Source organism: Trichosurus vulpecula, chromosome 3, assembly GCF_011100635.1.
Source record: "Trichosurus vulpecula isolate mTriVul1 chromosome 3, mTriVul1.pri, whole genome shotgun sequence".
In the NCBI taxonomy this organism is placed as follows: Eukaryota; Metazoa; Chordata; class Mammalia; order Diprotodontia; family Phalangeridae; genus Trichosurus; species Trichosurus vulpecula.
In genome coordinates this window covers 37,143,635-37,167,547 of record NC_050575.1, presented here as the reverse complement: position 1 = coordinate 37,167,547, position 23,913 = coordinate 37,143,635, and the positions used below count along the sequence as shown (strand labels likewise).

Sequence of the window (23,913 nt, the reverse complement as noted above, 5' to 3'; positions counted from 1 at the left end):
GAGTTGCTTTTATGCATATACTTTGGGCACACATATTTTCTACATGGTTGCACTTGCAACCTTACTTCCCACATACATATTCCAATTGATGTATGCATTTAGGAGATAACAGGTTTGGGGTTAATGCAGAGAATATTTTGTTGTGATTTTTATTATTATTCCGTTGTATAAAATGCCTTTGCTTTGAACTCAGAGTATGCTCTGGCTGACTAGTCAAAGTAAATATACTGGGGAGAGCTTATGAGAAATGATTTGGAGAGTTATCTGATCCACAGTTTGATCCATAATTTTCTCCTGGCCTATAAATGAGGAAGTGTTGGGTACTACCCTGACTATAACATGTTGGAATATGTTCAGCCATGAGCAACAATAGCTAATTTCCTCACCTGTCAAATGAGGGCTTTTAACTCAACAACTTCCAGGATCCCTTCTAATTATAAAATCCACTGAATCCAGAAATATTTTATTAATAACCATATATTTGACCTAGAGGGCCAGCCTTAGAGTCAAGATGGCCTGGGTTCAGATCTTGCCCCCAACATATTTCTAGCACCATGAGCTTATCGGCAAATTGCTGATTTGCATCAGTGGAAAGAGTTCCCATGCTGGGAATTCCTTACATTCGTGAAATCACAGGTTCAGGCCTTTCTCCTCCACCGCCCTCCATATCAGGTAAGAAAAGCTATTCCTAGGTGTTATCTTCATTTCTTTTCTTGCTAAAAAACATTTTGTCTAGACTATTTTGGGTACTATAAATTGGGTGTGGTATCTTTACTCATACCGATTAAAAATTTAAAAGAATATGAAAAAGCTTAAAGCAAAATATCATTCACATAGGATTACTTAGGATTTAAATAAGCAAAATATATGTTTTTCTTTTTTTTAGTGCTCATCAATGATAGTATTGAGAATCTTCCTGCTTTTCTACACCGTGGAGTCTTGTACGCAGAAATGAGTTGCTGGGGGCTGGCAGTTGCTGACTTTGAAAGCGTACTTGAACTAGACAGGTCCTTTTCCCCTTTTTATGTAAGATTAAGTGAGAATGGAATAAATAAGTATGATTATACTGTTTTATATTTACCAAAGGTAATTAAACACAAGAAAAAGAAAAGAGGCAGTTATAGAATTCTTGGATTATGATGATGCCTATAAAAGTAAGATATTCTTAATTTTAACATTTTTAACTTAATATATTTTGAAGATTCTATGGGTTGTAAAGGTTATTAAGAAAGATTTTCAGATTACAATCCTTTTGAGGTTAACTACAGTTAAAAATAGTTACCACATTTTATCACAAAATATCCCTTGGTGTTAATATCAAAGATAAAAACGCTAGGTGGGATAACCCCTTTGATCTCCAATTCTTAGCCACCACAAAAAGAGCTTCTATGAATATGTTTGCACAAATAGACCATATTCCCTTTTTTTGGATGTCTTTGGGATACAGATCTAGCAGTGGTATTGCTGGATCAAAGGGTATATACAGTTATATGCCCTTTGGGCATAGTTGCAAATTGCTTTCCTGAATGGTTGGATCAATTCACAATTCCACTGGCAGTGTATTAGTGTCCCAGTTTTCTCACATCCCCTCCAACATCCAACATTTTCCATTTTTGTCATATTAGCCAATCTGATAGGTGTGAGGTGGTACCTCAGAGTTGTTTTAATTTGCATTTCTCTGATCAATAGTGATTTAGATCATTTTTTCATATGACTTATAGAGAGCTTAGATTTCTTTGTCTGAAAACTGCCTGTTCACGTCCTTTGACCATTTATCAATTTTTATAAATTTGACTCAGTTCTCTATATATTTGAGAAATGAGGCTTTTGTCAGAGACACTTGTTATAAAGATTGTTTCCCAGATTTCTGCTTTCCTTAAAATTTGGTTGCATTAGTTTTGTATGTGCAAAAACTTTTTTAAGTTTATATAATCAAAATTATCTATTTTACATTTTGTAATGCTCTCTATATCTTCTTTGGTCCTAAATTCTTCCCTTATCCATAAAATCTTGGTACCTTTCTTGCTTTCATTCCTGATTTCCCATAGGTTTTCCCATATGGTGGTAATTAGGGGAAGAAAGGCCTTTGAGCTCCCACAAGGGCACATGAACAGTTCCTGTGGCTGCTTCTTAACCTTCACATTTAGAGTAGCAAATATTAGCATAGAGTCTTTGTTACATTGGAAAGGGCCTTTCATTCTTTTACTTGGAATGGAATTTTGTCACAGTAATATACATAACCTTTTCAACACTTTGAGCATTTAAAACAATATTTTGTTACATTAATATGAAAAACATTTTATTGCATATAGGATTATTTAGGCAACTTGGTGTGGCAGACACTATTAATAACTAAATTGATAGACTTTGTGTTCCTTTTTTTAGAAGCACGTCTTTTGCTTTAATAAATATTGGCATCATATACCTGTTGCATATGGACAAGTACTTTGAAGCAATCCACAAGTTTACAGAGGCCATTCAAATTGATCCTTTGTGTATTCAAAGCTATCTTTGTCGAGCACAAACTTATCATAAGGTATTAAGAGCTTAGTACTTAAAACTGTTAAGAATTTGTTGAACCATTATGAAGTTATTTTTAATATATCGTAATATGTTCCCTTAATTAATCATCACAAAAGTTAAAACCTTTTTAGGCTATAATTTCTCCTTACCCAGTTATATCTCAATCCCTTCTCCTTTCCCTAAATCCCTTGCTCCTCAAACCCTCATCTCCTTGATACATGGCTTCTTTCCCAAGGTCACCAGTGACCTTTTAGTTGCTAAATCTGGTGACTTTTTCTCTTCCTCACATTTCTAGATCTTTCCGCAACATATGACACTACTAACTATTCCTCCCTTCTTAATGCTATCTCCTCTGTCTTTTGTGACCTCGTTTTCTCTTGGCTTTCTTCCTAGCTGTCTAATCATTCCACTTTGGACTCTCTCACAAGTTCATGAATTAGTTGATCCAATAGACATTGATTAAGCGCTTTCTCTTTGCAGAGCATTGTTCTACAAAGTTTAGACATGTATTACACAGTCCTTGCCTAATGAAGCTTATAGTCTGGTAGAGGAATAAGACATAGACGCAGATAACCATAGATAAATGTATCAGAGTTGTTGATCAAAGTATTATGTGATATCTAGGGGAGAATTATGGAAGGCTATGTGGAGAAGGTAGCATTTGAGTTGGGCTTTAAATGATGGATAGGAACTCAACAATTAAAGAAGGCATATCAGGCATAGAAAACAGCCTAAGCAAAGTCACGGACACAAAAGACTAGAGAGCGTGTTAAGGGACCATAAGAGTCCAGTTTGGTTAGAGCACAGAGTACATAGGAGGGAGCAATATGCTATAAGGATGGAAAAGTAAGATATTGCCGGTATGGTGGGTAGTGAGGGCACTTTGTACTAGGGGAGGTGCTGACAGAGCTATATCCACTCACACCTGACTCATTCTCCATTTTTCTACTGAAAAGGAACACCCAAGAACAGCTGACCTTCTCCCCCAGGGATAGCTGAGGGTTTGGGGTATAGTTTTATAGTACCGTAGCTCATGAGCCCCATTAGTGTGGTTCCTCCACTATGATTATGTCAGTTGATATCAATTAGTAACCAGATTTTTTTTAAAAAAATTATTTATTTTATTTTTACTTTGTGGAATAAAACAAGCATTTCCGTAACATAGTAGAACAAAAAAAGATTGCACATGAAACTGTAAATCTAGTATGTACAACTTGCTGTTCCTTTTAAATATGTAATAGTTATCATGTAACTTTCTTTTTTTTCTCCCCTCTCTCCCTCCCCTACCCTGGAAATGGCTACCATTAGACACAAATATGCATATATGTATAAAATCATTCTATACATCCTTCTTTTTATCAGTTCTTTCTTTGGATGCAGAAAGCTTCTTCCTTCATAGGTCTTTTGTAGTTAATTTGGGTATTTATAATAGTAAAAATTACTTAGTCACTTAAAGTTATTCTTAGAACAATATTGCTGTTACTGTATACAACTTTCTCTTGGTTCTGCTCATTTCACTCTTCATTATTTTGTTCAGGTCTTTCCATGTTTTTCTAAAATCAATGAGCTCTTCATTTCTTATAGCATAGTAGTATTCCATCACAATCATATACCAACTGACAGGCATCCCTAAAATTTCCAGTTCTTTGCCACCACAGAGAAAGCTGCTATAAATATTTTAAAAGATAAAGGTTCTTTTCCTTTTTCCCTCATCATCTGCCTGATTTCTCCCCTATATTGTCAGTCTGTGGCACAGATGTGATTATCTTTTAGAAATGGAAATTTGCTAAGTTGGTATAGTATAAATAGTTGGTACAAACATTTCCCTAAACCAGGGGTATATTCACTCACAAGTACATATAGCATCCAGGGGAAAGTGGGCTCAAGCTTAGAGTCCATGTGGAGAAAGGGTTACTCAGAGCTCCTGGTTTCTGGAAGTCCTTTTCCTCCCTTTTTAAGGTACTCCTGAAGTTCCCCTTGGTCAGGGAGCAGCTTTCTGCTGGGTTTCTAGTGGAGTTATGAAGTTGTTTTTTCTCAGTGCACCTAATTTGTTTTTGCTTTCTAATTCAGATGCTGCTGTCACTGTTGTTCTGAGAATACTGCTAGGGATGACCATGAGAAGTGTAAAATGTTCTAACTTTTAGAAATTCACAAAGTCATCCTCTGGTCAAGGGAAATGAAAAAATAGGTCTTTCCTGACCCCCAACCCCATACAATTCCCTTTTGAGGACTTTGGCTTAAACTACTTCCACTACTGGGTTAGCCTCCAATTAGAACACCAGGTTGCAGACTGGCTTGCTATTTTGTCCAAGTCTCACAAGGTACAAATGAATGTCATCAACTAATCCCAATCCACTGCTTTTCCAGTGTCATTTTATTTCAACCAATGGCTTTCATCTTTCCAAATTGTCTTTAAAATGTCTTTAACTGATTGATTAAATAAAGATGTTTTCGGGATTTGATCAGTTCCCACCTTTACTTACAGAAAACAGTGAGCAGTCCTGAAATTTCCTAACCAAAGATGTGATATATTATTTGGCCATTGAGTGGCACTCCAACCACACACTCAGTCTACTTCCCCTTTCATCTGCCTGATCCTCTCCTATATTGTCAGGCTGCAGCTGGCCCCAGGTTCTTTAAGACCTAGAATCTGTTCTAAAAATTAGCCAAAATAGGAAACCTTCATCTCTGTTCCTCATATGCTAGCTGACATTCATAGATTTAAACAGTTTGTTGTTTCCTTTCTTAATGGCTACATGCTTTATTTAAACAATCATCCATCATTTTAAAAAAAGCTATAAAAGGCTTTCAAAGAGCAAGCTGCAGGATTCTTTGCAGCTTGGATTGACTCTCCCCATTTTTTCTCCCTCCTACACTTCCTTCCAGCAAGTAGAAGAGGAAAGGATTTGGCAAGCTTTAAACTCATCAAGGTTTCCTCAGCAATGGCTTAGGGAGGAGAGAGGAAGAGAGAGAGGGAGGGAAGGAAGGGAAGAAGCAAGGAAGCATCCTTCAACTGCAGCAGCACTCAGAAGGAAAACTCAAAGCAGACCTTGGACAGGTGTCACTTTTTTCCCATCCTGTACTTATGAAACTCACAGCAGGAAGTGTCCTTAAGCATAAAAGAAACTGAAACCCAAGGACTCTGGGAAGTGTGTGCCCATACACATTTACCAGCTCCCCCTAAACCTCATTGATCCCAATTACTGCCTAGAGGTCTTAGAAAAGCCCCATAATGTCAGATCATGCAAGGCCTTAAATGCCAGGCAGAGACATTGAATGTTTATGAAAAGAGGAGGATTGCATAAAGAAGATTATTCTAGCAATGGTGTAAGGAATGGATTACAAAATATCAAAAGTGGAAGTGGGAAGATTTGTTAGGAATCTCTTACAATAGTTCAGGGCTGCAGTAATAAGGGATGGTAGAGGGAACAGATAAGACAGATGTTAGATTTTGTAGAGGTAGAGTTGGTAAGAATTGGCAACTGTGTATGAGAGGTAGAAAATGACTGACAACTGAACAACAACAACAAAAAAAGAGAGGTAGTTAGGTGGCATAGTGGATAGAGTGCCCAGCCTGAAGTCAGGAAGACTCCTCTTCCTGAATTCATACCTGGCCTCAGACACATACTAGCTGTGTGACCCTGGACAAGTCACTTGACTGTTTACCTCAGTTTCTTTATCTGTAAAATGAGCTGGAGAAGGAAATGGCAAACTACTTCATTATCTTTGCCAAGAAAACCCCCAAAATGTATTCATGAAGACACAACTGAAACAAGCTGAACAACAACAATATGAAAGGTGAAGGACAGAGAAGTCTCTCAGTTTGTAAACAGGGGAGTCTGGATAAACAGCAGTGCTGGGTATAGAAAAAATCATAAGGAGGAGTTTTAGAGGAGGAAGAGGAGTTTTGTTAGGCACATGTTGAGTTTGGGATGCTCCTGGAATGGATGAGAATAGGAAATAGAGAAGGGGAAGTTAGAGCCATAGGAGTGATTGCCAGTGACAAGAGAGTCATTGAAATGACAAGAGACAAGAAAAGAAGATGAAGGAAAAATCAGATATTTGATTTGTCAGAGAAATGAGATTATGTCCTACATAGTACCTATGATCTTTCTGTTTAAACGCATCATCATCATTCCTGGGATCCAGATACATAACCTCAGAATAATACTTTACTCTTCACTTTCCCTCAAAACTCATCTCTGTATCCAATCAGGTTTCAAGTCTTACTGATTTTTATCTCCACAATATCAGATGATAATTCCTAGAATCATTTCTTTGCTTCCACTCATTCGGTTTTTATTACTTCTTCCTTGGATTATTTCTATAGCATCCTAAGTGGTCTTCCTGCTTCTAGTGTCTCTTCTCTCCCCCTCATCCCTCAAATAATAATCTTCCTAAAGCTTAAATCTGACTGTGTCACTTCCCACCAAAAAACCTCCAGTGGCTTCCTATTAGCTCTATAATAACATGCAAGTTTTTCAACTTGGCATCTCAGGTCCTTCACAGACTTTTTAATCTCTCTTTCTAGACATTTTATATCATACCCATATCTTTTCAGACGTAATTCATCTCCTTTTCCCTCCTCTCTCTCTTCCATCCAAACTGGCCTTATTTTTCCCAGAATTCAGCATTCCATTTCCTACCTCAACCTCTGTACCGGCTATTCCCTATACCTGAAGCTCACCCCCCCCCCTTAGAATCCTTAGCTTCTTTTCAAGGTACTATTTGGGTGCTATCTTCTAAAGGAATCCTTTCCTTATCCCCTTGGTTATTCATGCTGTGTCCCTCTTCAAATTATATTGTATTTGTTTAAATGTTGCATCTCTTCTCCAGTAGAATATAAGCTTCTTGAGGGCAGAGAGTGTTTTTTGTTTTGTCTTTTATCCCTAGTGACTAGGACAGTGTCCTGCATGTAGTGGGTGCCAAAAAAAATCCTCATTGAATTTTATTCAGATGATAAGTAGATTCTAATTTCCTGCAGAAAACAAGAGAGGTTAGTTTGCCTACAGCAGACTCTTCTACAGGCTTCTATGATGCGGACCTGCATAAGCATATGGAGACAGTGGCAGTAAAAGGAAATCAGGAGTGGTGGGTTGAGGGGAAGACTAGGAGTCCATGTGAGATACACAAAGACAAGGGAGGGAAGAAGCTTAATAGATGAGGCCGGCAAAAAGGAAGTTGCCTTCCAGATAAGCCTTTCTAAAGGCCTGAGCTCCTCATCATCAGGGTAACTTTGGCAAGTGAAGAATAGTAGCAGCTGTCAATATTTGTTCACTGCCTAGTAATAGGTGCCCTTAAAAGTCATCCCCTTCTAGCACTCTAGATTGAGAGGAAACAAGCTGTTTTTGTGATAGTCACTGACAAGTGGGAGCCAACAGTGGAAAGAACACTGGCCTGAGAATCAGGAAACCTAAGTTCCTAGTTCTGGCTCAGCCTCTTTTGATTTTGACCAAATTATCCCAACCTCTCTGAGCCTCATTTTCCTAATAGGAAAATTTCCTAATAGGATTAGATGGCCTAGATGAGGCTCCCCTTTGCTTCTAACATTCTATAAATCTGTATTCCTGTAACAATCTCTCCCTTCAGCTCAAATTCCACCTTTCCCCTTCTTGTTGGACACTTCTACCAGGATACCCTGAAAGTACCTGAAACTCAACATGTCTAACCAAAATTAAGTCCGTCATTTTTACCCCCAAACTTGCCTCTCTTCCCAGATTCCCTATTTCTATTAATGGCACTGCCTTCTCTCCCATCACCCAGATTCAAAACCTCAAAGTCATCCCCCCACTCCACATATTCCACCTAATTTCTCGCATCCATCCCTGCCTCCCACTCACTCCGCTCTAGTTCAAGCTCTCACTGTTTCTTGTCTGGACTATTGTAATGGTTTCTTAATTGAGTTCCCTTCAAACAGCTGCCAAAGTAATCTTCCTAACTCACATCTGACCCTTTCACTCCTTTATTAAAAACTGTCAGTGTCTCCACATTGTTTATAGAATAAAACACAAACCTCTTATCCTATCCGTCAAGACATTTTGTTGTCTGGCTCCAACTTTCCCTTTCAGTTGCATTTAGAATTACTCTCCTTCACATTATTTACATTCCAATCAAATGGCAAGATTAGCTTTTGCCAGATCTGGTCTTGCCCTTTCCAGCTTCATCCATTCTAGCAAGTTTTCCTTCCCTTCTCCCACCACACTGATGCATAGGGCATACACCTTCTACATCTGCCTGTGGAAATATTTCTCTTTCTTTAAGGCTCAGTTCAGTATGTACTTTCTGAAGACTTCCTTGATTTGACCCTGCTAAAATTAATTTCTCCTTTCCCAATTTTTTATAGTATTTTGTGTCCTTGAGAGTAATATTATCCTCCTTTTCATCTTTGTATCCACAGTGCCTAGCACAGTACTTAATAAATATTTGTTGAATTAAATTTTTAGATAGTAACCATTGAGTAGGCACAGCAAATAATTAAGTGGTTATAAATCTCCTTTTTCTCAGATAAGTATGTTTAAATTTACAATCTTGTTCAATCTCCTTTATCCAGCATGAATTTTGAGAGTTTACATAAAGAAAAAAATCAGAAAGTCAGGAAAAAATGAATGATTAAAGCTTTTATAATTAAAAGACAAGTTTAGTTCACCTTTCTTTTACATGTGACCTGGTTATTAATAGTATCAGTGTACTCTGTAGATTTTTAGGAGATTGTTTTCATTCCAAGAAAAGTCATGTCATCATATCAGAAAGAGTAACACTGTATACCTTGGGTATAAATTCATAGGAATCTTAAATTTAACACTATTATTGCTAGTTAAGTTCTACTGTTACGAGGGCTATTGGAAATCACATTGTCAGATGGCGGGTGAAGTGGTAAATAGAAACTAATTCAAAAAAGAAAATATTAAATGCCTTGCTATACAGAAGGTACTTTACTAAGTACTGGGGAATATAATAACAAAAATGAAATAATTCCTACCTTTCTAAAGGGATTTACATTGGGTATATGATTTGCGTACAGATAAATAAATAGAAGGCAATTTGAGGCTGAAGAGAGCACTAAGAACTTGGAAAGGGATTGTTAGAATATAATGACTTTAATGTTGTTGTTTACTCATTTCAGTCATGTCTGACTCTTTGTGACCCCATTTGGGGTTTTCTTGGCAAAGATACTGGAGTGGTTTGCCATTTCCTTCTCTAGCTCATTTTACAGATAAGGAAACTGAGGCAAACAGGGCTAAGCGTTACTTGCCCAGGGTTACACAGCTAATAAGTGTCTGAGGTCAGATTTGAGCTCAGGAAGATGAGTCTCCTGACTTTAGGTCTGGCAGTCTATCCACTTCACCACCTGACTGCCCAATGGCCCTTAATAGTAGGAATTATTTATAACATACTCTGAGGTTACAATCCCAACTGCAGCTCTCACTGATGAGTCAGGCTCCTGTAGTATGGCTGCTACATTCTCTCAAGGATCTAGAGATAGCTCTGAGAGGTTGAGTTATCTGTCTAATAATACATAGCTTGTGAGCCCCAACTGGTGTGTTTCCCTACCATAACTATCAACTGAGAATCAATTAGTCAAAAAAGACTGAGTTTTTAAAAGTGGTATTTACAAGAATAGTACAAGGAGCAGGTGAGTGGTGCAATGGATTGTGCACCAGCCCTGGAGTCTGGAGGACCTGAATCAGACACTTAGTAGCTATGTGACCGTGGGCAAATCATTCAGCACTAATTGCCTCAAAAAGAAACAGTACAATAAGAACAGGTGGTCTAAAACATCTCCCAAAAAATCTGTGACACACTCATAAGTAAATACAGAATCTGGAGGAAAATAGGCTCAGGTTTAGAGAACACATGACAAAGTGAGTGGTTCGTCAAAAGAGTTCACTTAACCTTGGCTTTCAAAACACTTTTGACACAATCTATGTTTTTGACTGATTTATTGAGATGTGTTCTTACCTAGTTAAGATATCAAATATAGTTTTGACCCCACTCTTACATTTCACTCTTTGTTTTTTTCCCCCACTAATTTTTTTTTCTTTTGTACCCACACTATGTTACCAACCAGGTGCTAACACAGTGCCTGGCACCTAGTAGATGGTTAATTGGTTAATTTAAGGAACCTAATTCTAACAGAGGTAAGGAGACAATAGATTTGGGAAAACCTTTACAAAGGCCCTGACAGATAACATCCATAATTCAGGGAATAACTATTAGGCCAGTTTTTTTCCTGGAAAAAAGAGAGTGTAATGGGGAGAAAGATAATACGAAATATCTAAAAAGGTAGCTTGAGGTCAAATGATGGAAGATTTTTTTAAACTTTATTTTTAATTTGTGGAATAAAACAAGCATTTCCATAACACAGTACAATAAAAAAAGATGATTGCATATGAAACTGCAAATTGACTTATGTACAACTTGCTATTTCTTTCAAATATACAACAAAATTATCATGTAAATTTCTTTCTTTTTTTTTCCTCCCTCCACCCCCACCTTAGAGATGGTTACCATTAGACATGAACAGGTATATATATGTTAGGTTATTCTACACATACTTCTATTTTTCAATTCTTTCTCTGGATGCAGATAGTATCTTTCTTCATGTGTCTTTTATAGTTAATTGAGGTATTTATAAATAGACAAAATAACTTATTTGCTCAAAATTGTTCTTAAAACAATATTGCTGTTACTGTACACAACGTTCTCTTATTATGCCCAAAGAGTATAGGTAATTTAATAAAATGGTTGGATCATCTTATAATTCCACAAACAATGAATTAGTGTCCCAATTTTTCCACATCCTCTCCAACATTTGCTATTTTTCCCTTCTATCATTTTAGTCAGTCTGGTAGATGTAAAATGACATGAAGATTGCTTTAATCTGCATTTCTCTAATCAATAATGATTTAGAGCATTTTTATATGATTATAAATTGTTTTGATTTCTTCACTGGAAAACTGCCTGTTCATATCCTTTGACCTTTTATCAATTACGGAATGATTATAGATTATAGATTTGGCAAAGTTCTAGTTACTATTTATGAATTTCCCTGCATCTTATTTTTACTCACTATTTTCCTTCTCAGCCTCTATTTTTACCCTATCCATGTTACCTCATCTTTTCCCCTTATCCTCATTGCTAAAATTCCCTCCCTTATCTTCCCCTCCACATCCTCCTAAACTTATTCTATACATCCTTTTGAAAGTCCTTCCCCCATTCTATTCCCCCAGTTTTCTTACCTCTCTCAAAGATTTTAAATGGTAATCTCAAAAAAACTATTTCATCTTAGAGGCTATAGGGAGCTGTTTATGGATTTCACAGGATCATAGATTTAAAGCTACAGGAGACCTTAAAGGACATCTAATGCAATGCCCTCATTTTTATAGGTGAGGAAAACTGGGCCTTGCAAAAGTGAGTGATTTGCCCAAGGTCACATAGCTAGTAAATGGCAAATCCAGGGCTCAAAACCCAGTTGTCTGACTTCAAATACAAGATATTTTCTACTGAAAAGATACTTTCTCAGCTTAGAGCTGAGCCTTAGAAAGATAATTTTGGGATGGATTAGAGAGGTGAGAGAATGGAGAGGTTAGTGACTCTGATTAGAGAGAAGGAGATGGATGTGAGAGATGTTGAGGAGGGAAAATTGACAAGAATGGACAATCGATTGGATATGGATAGCAAGGTAGAGGAAAGGGTCAAGGATGACTGACAATGAGTGGTCTTGCAGTTTGGAAAAGAATCCAGACAGTGATGTCACAGAAGTCAGAGGAGGAAGACACATAAGAGAAGAAAAGGTGGTTGAAAATGTCAGAAACTGCTGAGAGGTAATGCAAGATGAAAACTAAGAAAAGGTCAGTGGATTTAGCAGTTACAAAGAAATTTATAACTGTGGAGAGAGCATGAGAAAACATGAGAATAAGAAAGCAAAGGCAGTAAGTACAAACAATTTTTTTTTCTAATTTTGCTGTGAATAAGTAAAGGGATTTGGACAATAGCTTGAGGGACTGGCAGAGTCAATGTTTCTAAGGATACAACATTCTGAGAATGTTTCTAAGGATACAAAAGTTCTGGGCATGTTTTTCAGCCTTTTGGGGAAAGAAGTAGTAGGTAAGGACTGAAGGTGAGAGAAAGGAATAATTGAAGGGGCAAACTCCTAAAGGAAATGGGAGTGATTGAGATCAATGGTGCAAATAAAGGGATTGGCCTTTGGCATCTCTTTGTGAGCCTGGAACAAAGAAGAAAAGAATTGGGAGGAGAGGTTGCAAAGGGGTGTGAGAAAGGAGGGAGAGTAACAGAGAAACTGATTAATCAATCAACAAACAGGTGTTTATGAAGTGCCTACTATGTACATGTCAAATATATTGCTCAGTACTGGGGATAAAAGAAAAAAAATCAAGACTAGTTTGGCCGGACTAAAGAGTATGTAGAGAATAAGACTGACAAAAAGTAGGATGGGTCCAGGTCATAAAGAGTTTTACAAGTCAAACACAGGGGTCTTTAATTGATGCTAGAAGTAATAGGCGCCCTCTGGAGATTATTGAGGGATGGGAGTGATATGGTTTGACCTACACTTTAGGAAAATCAGTTTGGCAGCTGTGTAAGAGGATGAATTAGAGTAGGGGGAGACTTGAGGCAAGGAGACCAAATAGGAAACTGTTGCAGTAGTTGAAACCAGTTGAGGACTTGAACTGGGGTAGTAGCTATGTGAGTGGAGAGAAGAGGACAGATTGAGAGATGTTGTGAAGGTAGAAACAGCAAGATTTGACAACTTTTCTACGTGGTGAGTAAAAGTGAAGAATTGAGGATAAGAGTGAGGTTGATAACCTGGATGGACTGGGAGGATAGTGGTATGTTTTGGAGGGGAAATAGGAAAGTTTGGAACAAGAGCAGGTTTTGAACTTGTTGAATTTAAGGTAACAGTTTGAAATGTCCAATGGAGAGAGGAAGGGATGGAGCCCAGGAGAGAGAGAGACTAAGTCTTCACCATAGAGATGGTAATTGAACTTATGGAAGCTGATGAGGTCTTCAAATAGAGACAGTATAAAGGGAAAAGAGAAGAGAGTCCAGGACAGTCTTGGAATAAACTCATTTGGTAAAAGGGATGAGACAGAAGACCTCTCCAAAATTGGAGAAGTCCCTGAGGGCTGATGGTTGCAGAAACATCTGGATATGTTACTGAGGAGTAAGGCATATTCCTACTCTTCCTCTTGACCTAGTGTATTACGGGACACAGGAGGAGTACCTGAATACAAAAGATGGAAAGACTGTTACAGGAATAGGTCTATGATGAAAGGGAATTTATTAGGGCATTTGGGAGATTTGGGTTAGGGAATTTGAAGGGTACCAGAGGTTATAGTCTACAAGAAAGAGAACAGGATGAGGTAGCACAAGGAGATGTCTGTCTTTGAATGAATAAGGGAAGGAGGAGGTACCAAGTTATTTACATGTTATTTTCCCCACTTGAACATGAGGTCCTTCAGGCTAAGGACTGTTTTTATTTTTCTTTGTAAGCCCAGAGCTCAGCACAGTGCTTCAGTATGTGCTTAATTAATACCTGTGGACTCACTGATTGACAATAAGACTGGAGAGTACAATTTGACTAGGGCTCCTATTTGGAGGTGGATAACATTTTTCATCATGAGTCCTCTGAAACTGTGGTGGATCATTGTATTGATCAGTTATCAAGTCTTTCACAGACTGTGATGAGTTAAAAGGATATGTTGAAATATAAAAATATGAAAGTACCAGAGTCAGGGTCTTTAACCCTGAGCCAGGATAGGAGAATTAGAAAGAAGATGCTAATAATAATGTAAAGAAGAACTGATATAACTTAGTCATTGCATATGGGAGGGTTGGAGGGAAAAAAAGAATTTAAAACTGTCTATATGGTTTTGAAGCTTGATAATCAATAATCATTAGGCATTAATTAAAGCACCTACTATATACTAGGTACTTTTCAAGGGCCTGAAGCAATAACAAAACAAAAGTGAAAGTCATGGCCCTGAGGAAGTTTACATTCTATGGAGAAAAACAATGGGTACACAAGTAAGTAAATTAAAATATAATGAAGTAAATACAAGGTAATTTTCTAGGTGGGACATGCATTAGCAGATGAGGGAGCAGAAATCTAGAAAGGTCTCATGTAGGAAGGGAAATCTGAGCTGAGCTTGAAGGAAACCTGGGAGTCTAAGAGAAAGAGGGGTGGAGGGAGTGCATTCCAGACTGGGGAACAGATGCTACAAAGACACAGAGATGAAATAATGTGTGTGAGGAACAAACTGAATCGTAGAGTGCATGAAGGGAAATAATATGTAATAAGGCTGGAAAGGGAGGCTGGACCTCAACTGTGGAGGACTTTAAATGCCAAGGAAAGAAATTAATATTTTTTCCTTGATGTAATAGGAAGTCACTGGAGCTTTTTGAGCTGTGATAGAGTCAGGCCTGTACTTTAGGATTCCTAGAAGTGAATGGCATTACCATAAATATAATAAGGAAGTTAGCAGGAGGGATACACATTGGGAGAAATATGTTGAATTTATTCAACTTTGGACAAGTTAAATTTGAGGTACCAGTGGAGATATTTAGGAGGCAGTTGGAAATGCAAGGTGTTGAGCTAAGTTAAGATGTCTAGATTTCTGGGCTGGGGAACCATCTCCAGGAAGTGATAAATTGAAGTCAGAGGGCTGGATAACATAGCCAAGCAAGATTGTGGAGGATAAAGCTACAGGAATGCCACACTTAAAAGGTGGGAGGGGGAAAGGAAATGGAAAGTAGTTAGAGAGGTAGGAGAAGGACGATGAAAATACACAGAAGCAAAAAGAGGGAGAAATGCCAAAGAGGGAGTTGTTAAAAACTATCAAACGTTTCGCCGAGGTAACTGAGGAGGAAGACCTTTTGGATTTGGTGATGAAAAGATCGTCGATGATCTTAAAGAAAACAGTTTTCCAAGTGCCATGAGAATAGAAGCCAGAGTGCAGGAGAAGAGAATGAGGGAATGGTGAGGCAATGACATCACGGAATGTAAACTACTCTAAGATGTTGACAGAGAAGGAAATGAGAATGATAGTGTAGTGCCAACGTGATACCCACAGAAGCTGCTGTAAAGATGCAGATGTATTTCCGAATTATAAAATCTAATACTTCTCCCTATTGCTGACCTGAAAGTTTGGTTAAAGGAGGCAAACAAGCTAGGTGATATGTAAATTCATATTGTTTATTCCCTTAAAACTAGCAGAGCTAGCTTACTTGTACGTACAAGGAGCCAGACCTTAAGTTCTCACTGTCTGAACAAAAGAATGAGAAGGTTTAAATACATATTTAGTCTCAGCATGTCTGTATTACTCAATTTTATGATCTCCATGTATGTTTAACCATGATACAAGAAAAGGATTTTCCTTAATTGAATAGGTTGTAAATACAATAAGATAAGAGAGCTGACAAAATGTCAATTGAAATTACAACCCAGGATCTCTGTGTTTAATTTACCACTAACATGCCATAACATAGTATATGCCCATCACACTATTCAAGATAGTTTCTCCAGTTAAGGATCGCATCCTTAATGGCCATAGACAGAGGAAAGGATGCTCTTAAGTCAGCCCGATCTGGCCTTGTTGACGTAGGAAGAGGCATTCTCTGAGTTTACTCAGAGAACAAAGAAGCATTTAGGTCTAGGCTCCTCTTCTAGTTGATTATTAGTTAAGGCTCTGGCCCTTATTGAAGTTACTAAATTGATATTAAATGATTGTCACTATGGAAGACTAAACCAAAACATTTATTCCAACACCAGAAAGCCAAATCCATCATAGCAACAAAGAAATCCATCATAGTAACACAAAACTCCCTTAAGCAAAATCACTCCTTCTTTCACTCATGCTAGCTGCTCTGTGTCTCTCTGCCTGCCTCCTCTCCCTCCAAGCTCCAACTCCAGTCATCTCTTTCCCAGCTCTGACTCACTCCAACTTCCTGCTCTGCCCCTTCCTGCTCCACCCATTCAGCAAGCTCATCCCACCACAGGCTCATGTGAGTCAGGCTTCCATGTGATTCAAGCAGGTCACATAGGCCTATCAATGGATGGGAAAGATCTTCCTGTTCCATTAACAATACATTAATAATAATTCAGCCCCAAGATCTTTTGTATCCATTACATAGGTCAATGGGAGCTTAGGAGGAACTTGTATCAACAGAACTGTACAACAACATAACAGGGATAACACAAAATAAACACATAAAATGATATCTTAGGGTGGGGCTTGAGCACAAGCACTCCATCACGCCCCCTCAAATGAATGGGGCCCAAAATCCCTTGGGGTAAGGGGCAAAGGTCTCTTCTCCTATAGCTACTTCCTGCTGAAATTGGATGTAGAGCTGTCCCTGCCCCAAGAGGTCCCGTTTGAGGGGTGAGTTCTTTAGCCAGCATCTGGAGCTTGGTAGGCGCCAGGTCCAGGGGCAACACAGCACAGTCTTGGACAAGGATTGTAACAACAATGTTGCTAGCAGCTGTTGTGGGGGTGAAAGACCAACAACAAAAGCACACAAGAAGGCTGCTACCACAGGTTCTTTGATCAGCTTTTCTAAGGAAAGCAACTGTAAGGGGTTAACAATTTCAGTTTAATTAATCATTCACTTAGTTCAGGTGGAAAAAGTCAGCATGCTGAACTTCAAGAGGCAATACAAACAGAAACTAAAAACAGATCAACAGACAGGCTTTGTTTGATCAAGACATCAAATACATAGTTACCAAAAAGAGAAGCACCAACATCTGGGTTTTCAAAGCCAAAGGAGGGGCTGCTTCATCGGCTCCCCAGTCTTGTCACCAACAGTCTTTCCATGAGTGTGCCCCCAAAGGCAAAACGCTAACCTCTGAGTTTTATATACGCTTCTTCAGAGTCAAAGGGCATCGCAACCATGCGACTCAAACCCACGTGACTAGGCCTTCCCTTTATATAAGCAAAGATTCCTTAGTACTGAGAAGCACTTCCAAAACGAAGACAACAAAAAGTCCACTTTGCTTGCCATTACATTTGAAAAGCAAAACTCATCAAAGGTGCTTGATTACCTCAGCATTCCAAAAGAGAAAATAGCAAAAAAAAAAAAAAAAAGTCCCACCCTAATTGCCGCAACAGGGGGTGACATCCAGCTCAAGCGGTCAGGCATCTACATGTGGAGGGCACTAAACCTGCAGGAAACAAATCTAGCAAACAAGTTGAAAAGCCAAAAAATATAAGGAGACAACAACCAGAAGCAGGGTAAGTATACCTCTGGAGTCCATTAACCTACTAAAACTGTATTGATTCCTACCTTCCTTACTGCTGTATATTTCTTTAATCTGAGCTGGGGCTTGGCCAATTTCCTATTCTCCCTGAAGGTATGACAAACTTGGATACGATGATTCAGGAGGATCTGTAGAGGCACTTCTTACTTCCCTATTCAGTCTAGCATTAAATCCCTTTTCTAGGTACATCTTATAGAGTTTGTTAGCTCAGATACCATCTATTCTTTCAAAATCTAGTCCTGCTCTTAATAGAGCAGTAAACAACTCTTTCCTTGTTAATCTATTCTGACTTTGAATCTGCTGTCTATTTGCTTTTCTCTCTTGAGGAAATTTATCTTTTCCTCTTTCCCCTAAGTCACTTAACTGTGAAATCTTATCTAGAGCCTCTAAAAAAGGGTACCCTATTTTCCCAATTAGTAAAGTCAGAATTAGGTGCTTATAAGCAGGAGGAGCCATCTTCACTATTATATTTCTATGAGAAACTGTTAAGGGAGTACCATGATAGACATCTGCATCTTCAATCATATTTGCTATCTTCATTACCTCCTCCTTTAACTTTCTCATACAGTCTCTAAGCTAATACCAGGGTCTATCTCCGCTAGGCCACACAGTCAGTAGGATACTGTTTGCTGCATCCTTCTGCAGCTAAAACTAACAATTAGTCGCATTGTTACCCCCTTGCATATGGTAATCCCTATAAACTTGCTGTACAAAAGGATTCTGATCAATACCTATAAATTTCAATCAATCTATGTTATCTATCCCTACTCGTCCGGCCCATTCATCACTGATTCTCACCATCCAAGATACTAATGATTCTCTCATTTTGGGGGGTGAATAGACTCAAAATGTCTGTGACCTCCTGCTGAGTAAAATCCTCAATTATTTCCCTAAAGGCTGTGTGCCCCTCGCCCCTGTTCTCCTGCTTCCGTCTTAGTATTGGACAATGTCTTTATTGCTAAAAGCCTCCTCAATTAACTTTGTTTCATTTTCCTCCCACACATCTTCCCGGCAGGTTTTTGCACCCCAATCAAGCCAAGCCTGTGTAAGGGCTGCATGTACCTTCCCCTTGCTAATTTTTTGCTTCTTTTTCTGAGCTAAACTAGCAGCTGATTTTACTTCCACCACCTGAAACTGTCTAGCTTGCTCTTCTAAAGGAAAGTTTAAATGCTGAAGCATAGAAAGCTTCTCATGCAAATCAGCTAACTCCTTTTTCATCTGAGCCTTTTCCTCCAGCAATTTGTCTCTGCTTTTACATATAATGTGATAACTTGTTAGCAAAGCCCAGCCTCTTCTACATACCCCTACTGGTTCTGTCCTCAGTTCTATTGGTATTCCTTGCAAACATCTTTCTAAATCGCTGAGTTCTCCCTGCTGTAGCCTTGGTTCCCAGTTTTCATAGAGTCCTGTGCTTTTAGCCCATTCTCTTGCGAGGGAGGAATAAAGTAAATCCTCCCATCCTGGGATATCCATTACCTTCTCTAAAGCCTTCTTGCCTCCAAGTAGAGGTTTTATATTTTATGATCCCATCCTTGTTACCAAATGTAGTGCCAATTCAATACCCACAGTGGCTGCTATGAAGATGCTGGCAAATTTCAGAATCACAAAATATAACAGACTCTCTCCATGAAGACAAAACTGAAACATTCATTCCAACACCAGAAAGCCAAATCCATCATAGCAACAAAGAAATCTGTCATAGTAACCAAGGAGTCTATACACATTACCAGTGCAGGGGGCACCGCCATCCCCAAGCCTTCCCTCTTTAGGGCCTTCCCACAAACAAAACTCCCTTAAGCAAAATCACTCCCTCTCTCTCACACTAGCTGCTCTGTGTCTCTCTGCCTGCCTCCTCTCTCTCCAAGCTCCAACTCCCTCTATCTCTTCCAGCTCTGACTCACTCCAATTTCCTGCTCCACCTGTTTAGCAAGCTTGTCCCACCACAGGCTCATGTGACTCAGGCTTCTATGTGACTCAAGCAGGTCACATGGACCTATTAATGGATGGGAAAGATCTTCCCATTCCATTAACAATACATCAGCAATACAGATAGGGTGATAGCAAAGCATAAGGAATGCTCAGAGAAGGAAAAGATTCATAAAGGAGAGATTAATGATACTCCAGAAAGAAAGAAAAATGATTGATGTAGCAAGAGAAGGGCAATAGATAAATGGGCTGACTTTGGCAAGGAAAAGGGCTACCTCTTCATCTGAATCAGAAGGGAAGAGGAAGCAAAGACATATCTCTGATTTGATTTCTTGCTTTCTAGAGTGGTTTTGAGAAGTGGAAGAAGGGAATCAAGAGGACTCATGTCGGATGATCTCAATCTCGAAAAACATTTATTAAATACCTACTGTGTTCAGGTTACAAGCTAAGAGTGAGAAGAATAGAAAAGCTCTGAAACAGGTTCTATGTGGACTGCCATAGTGGATTGGTTAGAGAGTAATATAAAGATTGCTAAGTAGCAATGGGGATCCAGCAGATGTCAGATAGTATAAATTTGCATTGGATCAACTTAATACCATTTTGTGACTTTCTCTTGTTGAAAAGGCAAGTGGCATATGTTATCCAAGATTAGAAATTATTAGGGTATTATAGTCATAATGTTAAGAGGAAAAGATATTCAAGGATGGAAGAAAATGTTTCTTGGAAATTGATAACTATTGGGTCAAAATTGGGTATAATGGCAGAACCAGGTATGATAGAATGGGAGAATAGGTAAAGATCGAGAAACCAAAGGTCATCATTATGTATAGAACAGAATTAATAGACAGAGAGTATGACATAATTGAAAAGGAAGAAATTTTGATCAGAAGAGGCTATTTTAAGGTTTGGGGAGTAAAGAAGCTTTGAATATTGATGAGGACTAAAGTATAACTGCCTTGGGGAAGGTGGAAATTATAGGGAGTTGGGTCAAGATCTTAAAGAGTCATCAACCTGGACACTGAATTTAGGAGGAGATAGGAGTAGGAAGGGAAAACATCACCCAAGTGTCAAAGTTGTGGAGGAAGGTATGGAAGTAATCTGGAGATCTATAGATGAGAGTAACAAGGTGTTTCAACAATCCAGCTAGCAGCTGCTGTGGGGGTGTAAAACCAACAACAACCAGCTCAGAAAACACCGCAAGCCCAGGTTCTTTTGATCTGCTTTACTAAGGAAAGCAACATTAAGGGGTTAACAACCTTACTTTAATCCAGTATACAAATATCATTCATTTAGTTCAGGGGAAAAAGCCAGCACCCTGAACTTCAGAACAAATACAAACAAATTACAAACATCAACAGACAGACCTTGTCTGATTCAAATCCCAATTCATAGTTACCAGAGTTTAACAAAGTCCCAACATCCAGTTTACAAGCTGGAGGGCTCTTAGCTATAGCTGCCTGGAGTCTCCACATCAGCGCACCACCAAGAGTGAGAGCCGAAAGCAAATAGCTCTGTCCTCCCTTTTTATGCAGTTTCAGACATCATCAAACATCAAACTTAGTCTCCATCAATTGGCTCTGGTGTTAGCACGTCCCTTCACTGGCCCTACCTGGAGCCCCACCTGGGCCTGGGGTTTAGCACCTAGTAAGACTCAATCAAAGACACTTAATTAATCATTTTAAAACAGTAAGAAAGTCCCAACTTAATTGTTATTACACAAGGATGGGGAGATGGAGAGTGATGGTCCAGAACAAACAATAAGAAGCACTTCATATGGTAACTCCTCTTTCTAATCTTGTGACTTTGGGAAAATGGGTATCCCCAATAACAGCCATAACTAGAAAGGTTTGTCAGATATCTATCCTCAGGAGAAAAAGACAGATTTCAAGTAAACAGAATTTATGAAAAGAGTTCAAGAAGAAAATATTAAGAATCTATGAGAGCCAATGTAATGGAAATAACTAGTAGAAGGATAAACAAGGTCTGGAAAGGGGAGTAACAAGGTGTATTTCTAGATAATAGAGATTATGGGGGCAAGATGTAGGCCTGAGAGGGACGTGTTTAGCTTAAGAGAAGAAAGGATAGTGCACTGACGAAATAAAATTAGTTAACAGAGAAAATATTTGAGGAGCAGGTGAGGTTTCAGATGGCTCTTGAAAAAGAGGTGAGATGTGAAGAAGCTGAGTGTAGAAGGGAGGGCATTCTAGAGCTCTGTGAAGAAATTGTGTGAACAGATGTAGAGGAAAGAATGTGCAAACAATTTTTGTGGGACAGTGAATAGAATACTGAATATAACGGAAAGATCATCTTGGGAAGTAGTGAGACATTTATGTGATGATATTTATGTTAATTATATTCAGTTGTGTTTAGGATATTTTTTCCTAGGTAAGTCAGTTAATTTGTGGTCAGTAGGAACACAAACATTTTGATTACTTGTCCTTTTTTCCATAGACACAAATTCTATCCTTCTGTCCTTTTTTGCTCCCCTAATTTATCATTTACTCTCCCTGACAATGAATTTCCCCATTCTTCATGCTACCTAAGTCTAATGTCCTCTTTTTCTCCATTTGACTAATGAATTCTGTATATATTCCATGGTCACTTCTGCATAGTAACCCAAGGAACCCCGTTGGATGCACAAATGACTATGTCCTTCTTGCTTGGTTGATTGGCAGGAAGCTTGTGTGCCACACAAACTACTCCTTCAAAGTGACTGTTTAATAAGTATAATTTTAGTTCTCCCCCACCAACAAGGTGTAATCAAGTTGAAACAGTCAGAAAAATAGTTCTGGTTCTTGACACTTTCAGAAGGAAGCACTGATCCATGTGTCTTGGAGCAGACTGGACCTGAGGTCAAATAATAGGCCACTACAATCTTTGAGATACTGATTGAGCTACTTCAGGGTATATGGACTTGGAAGGGTTGAATATTATTTCATGATATTATCATTTTGTTTAGTATTTAAATAAATAAATAAAATTTAAATAAATCCAACTTGATCGATTGATTGATTGCTTATAAATAAATCCAATATCTAATCTTTGTTATTGATGTATATACATATATATGAATACACACAATGGATACGTAATATTTTCCAACCTAGTGGAATCTCCAGCATGAGACTTCCTTCAACCAATGTGGCTTGCATTCCATCTGTAACTTAACTAATCAGTCTTAGGGAGTTATTTGAAGTACATTTGCTCAGGGTCATACAGCTATTAAGTGTTAGACACAGGATCTGAGCCTAGATCTTCCTGACTCCAAGGCAGGTACTCTGTCCTACGTGAAACTGCTTCTACATGTATGTATGTATAAAGTTTATTAGTATAAATAATATATAGTATAAATTTGTTCATTTGTATCTGAAGATTCTAAAGAATAGTATACTATATTCGCATGTTTTTTGAGTTTCCCTTCCAATTTACCTGATGAGAACAAATTAGGTATCCTGCAACTGAATAAGCTGAGGCTGTTTTTGTCAACTCGAGAGGAGATAGGAATTTTCACTGGCTTATGGAGGATGTGGGGCTTTCTGCTTGTTTGAAAGGTAGATGGGGTAATCTGATGGTTAATGAAAGACACAGGGTAGATAGGAAGGTTTTTAGCTGGCAAGACAAACAGGCCAAAGTATAAAATATATAACTATTACAGCAGTGAAATGGGCCACAGGGACATTATCTCCAAAATCCATCTGAGTTTCAGTCCTTTGAGCTCAAGAGAAAGGAAAACTTTTAATTCTTAAGAAAGGCCATTTAAACAATTTATCTCTTTTCTTACGTTTTTGTATCTTAATACCTTGTAGAACCCATAAAGCAAAATCTTCTAAGATAGTCTCAAAATTTTTACTTTGAAGAGACTGCACAAAATGATATAAAGGAAGCAGTTACTAATATTAAACACTAAGCTTCTATTCATAATTCAACAGATACATAAATTACCAGAAGCAGTGAAGGATATGTCTCGAGCCATCCACCTCCAGCCAGATGGAATCCAGTTGTATATAATGAGGCAAGTACACAAAAAGAACTTTGTTCTACCTTCATTGCATCAAGATAAAGACCAAAGTGGCACTTATATGTTGGCATACATGATATGTATATGATTATATAATATGCAAATGCATGTATATACATAATGCATGTATATACATAATGCATGGGTATATATACATATGTACTAATATATA

The 23,913-nt window shown here is 38.3% G+C and overlaps 1 protein-coding gene across 1 annotated transcript in view; it reads left to right on the top strand.

The window, feature by feature from the left end:
* Positions 1–602: 602 nt before the first annotated feature.
* TTC6 (tetratricopeptide repeat domain 6) overlaps positions 603–23,913 on the top strand; it is a 94,241-nt gene continuing 70,930 nt past the window's right edge. Inside the window, exons 1-3 of the mRNA XM_036749703.1 lie at positions 603–672; positions 887–990; positions 23,653–23,735. Coding sequence (XP_036605598.1) covers positions 603–672; positions 887–990; positions 23,653–23,735 — 257 coding nt within the window. The remainder of the gene's footprint in view (positions 673–886; positions 991–23,652; positions 23,736–23,913) is intronic.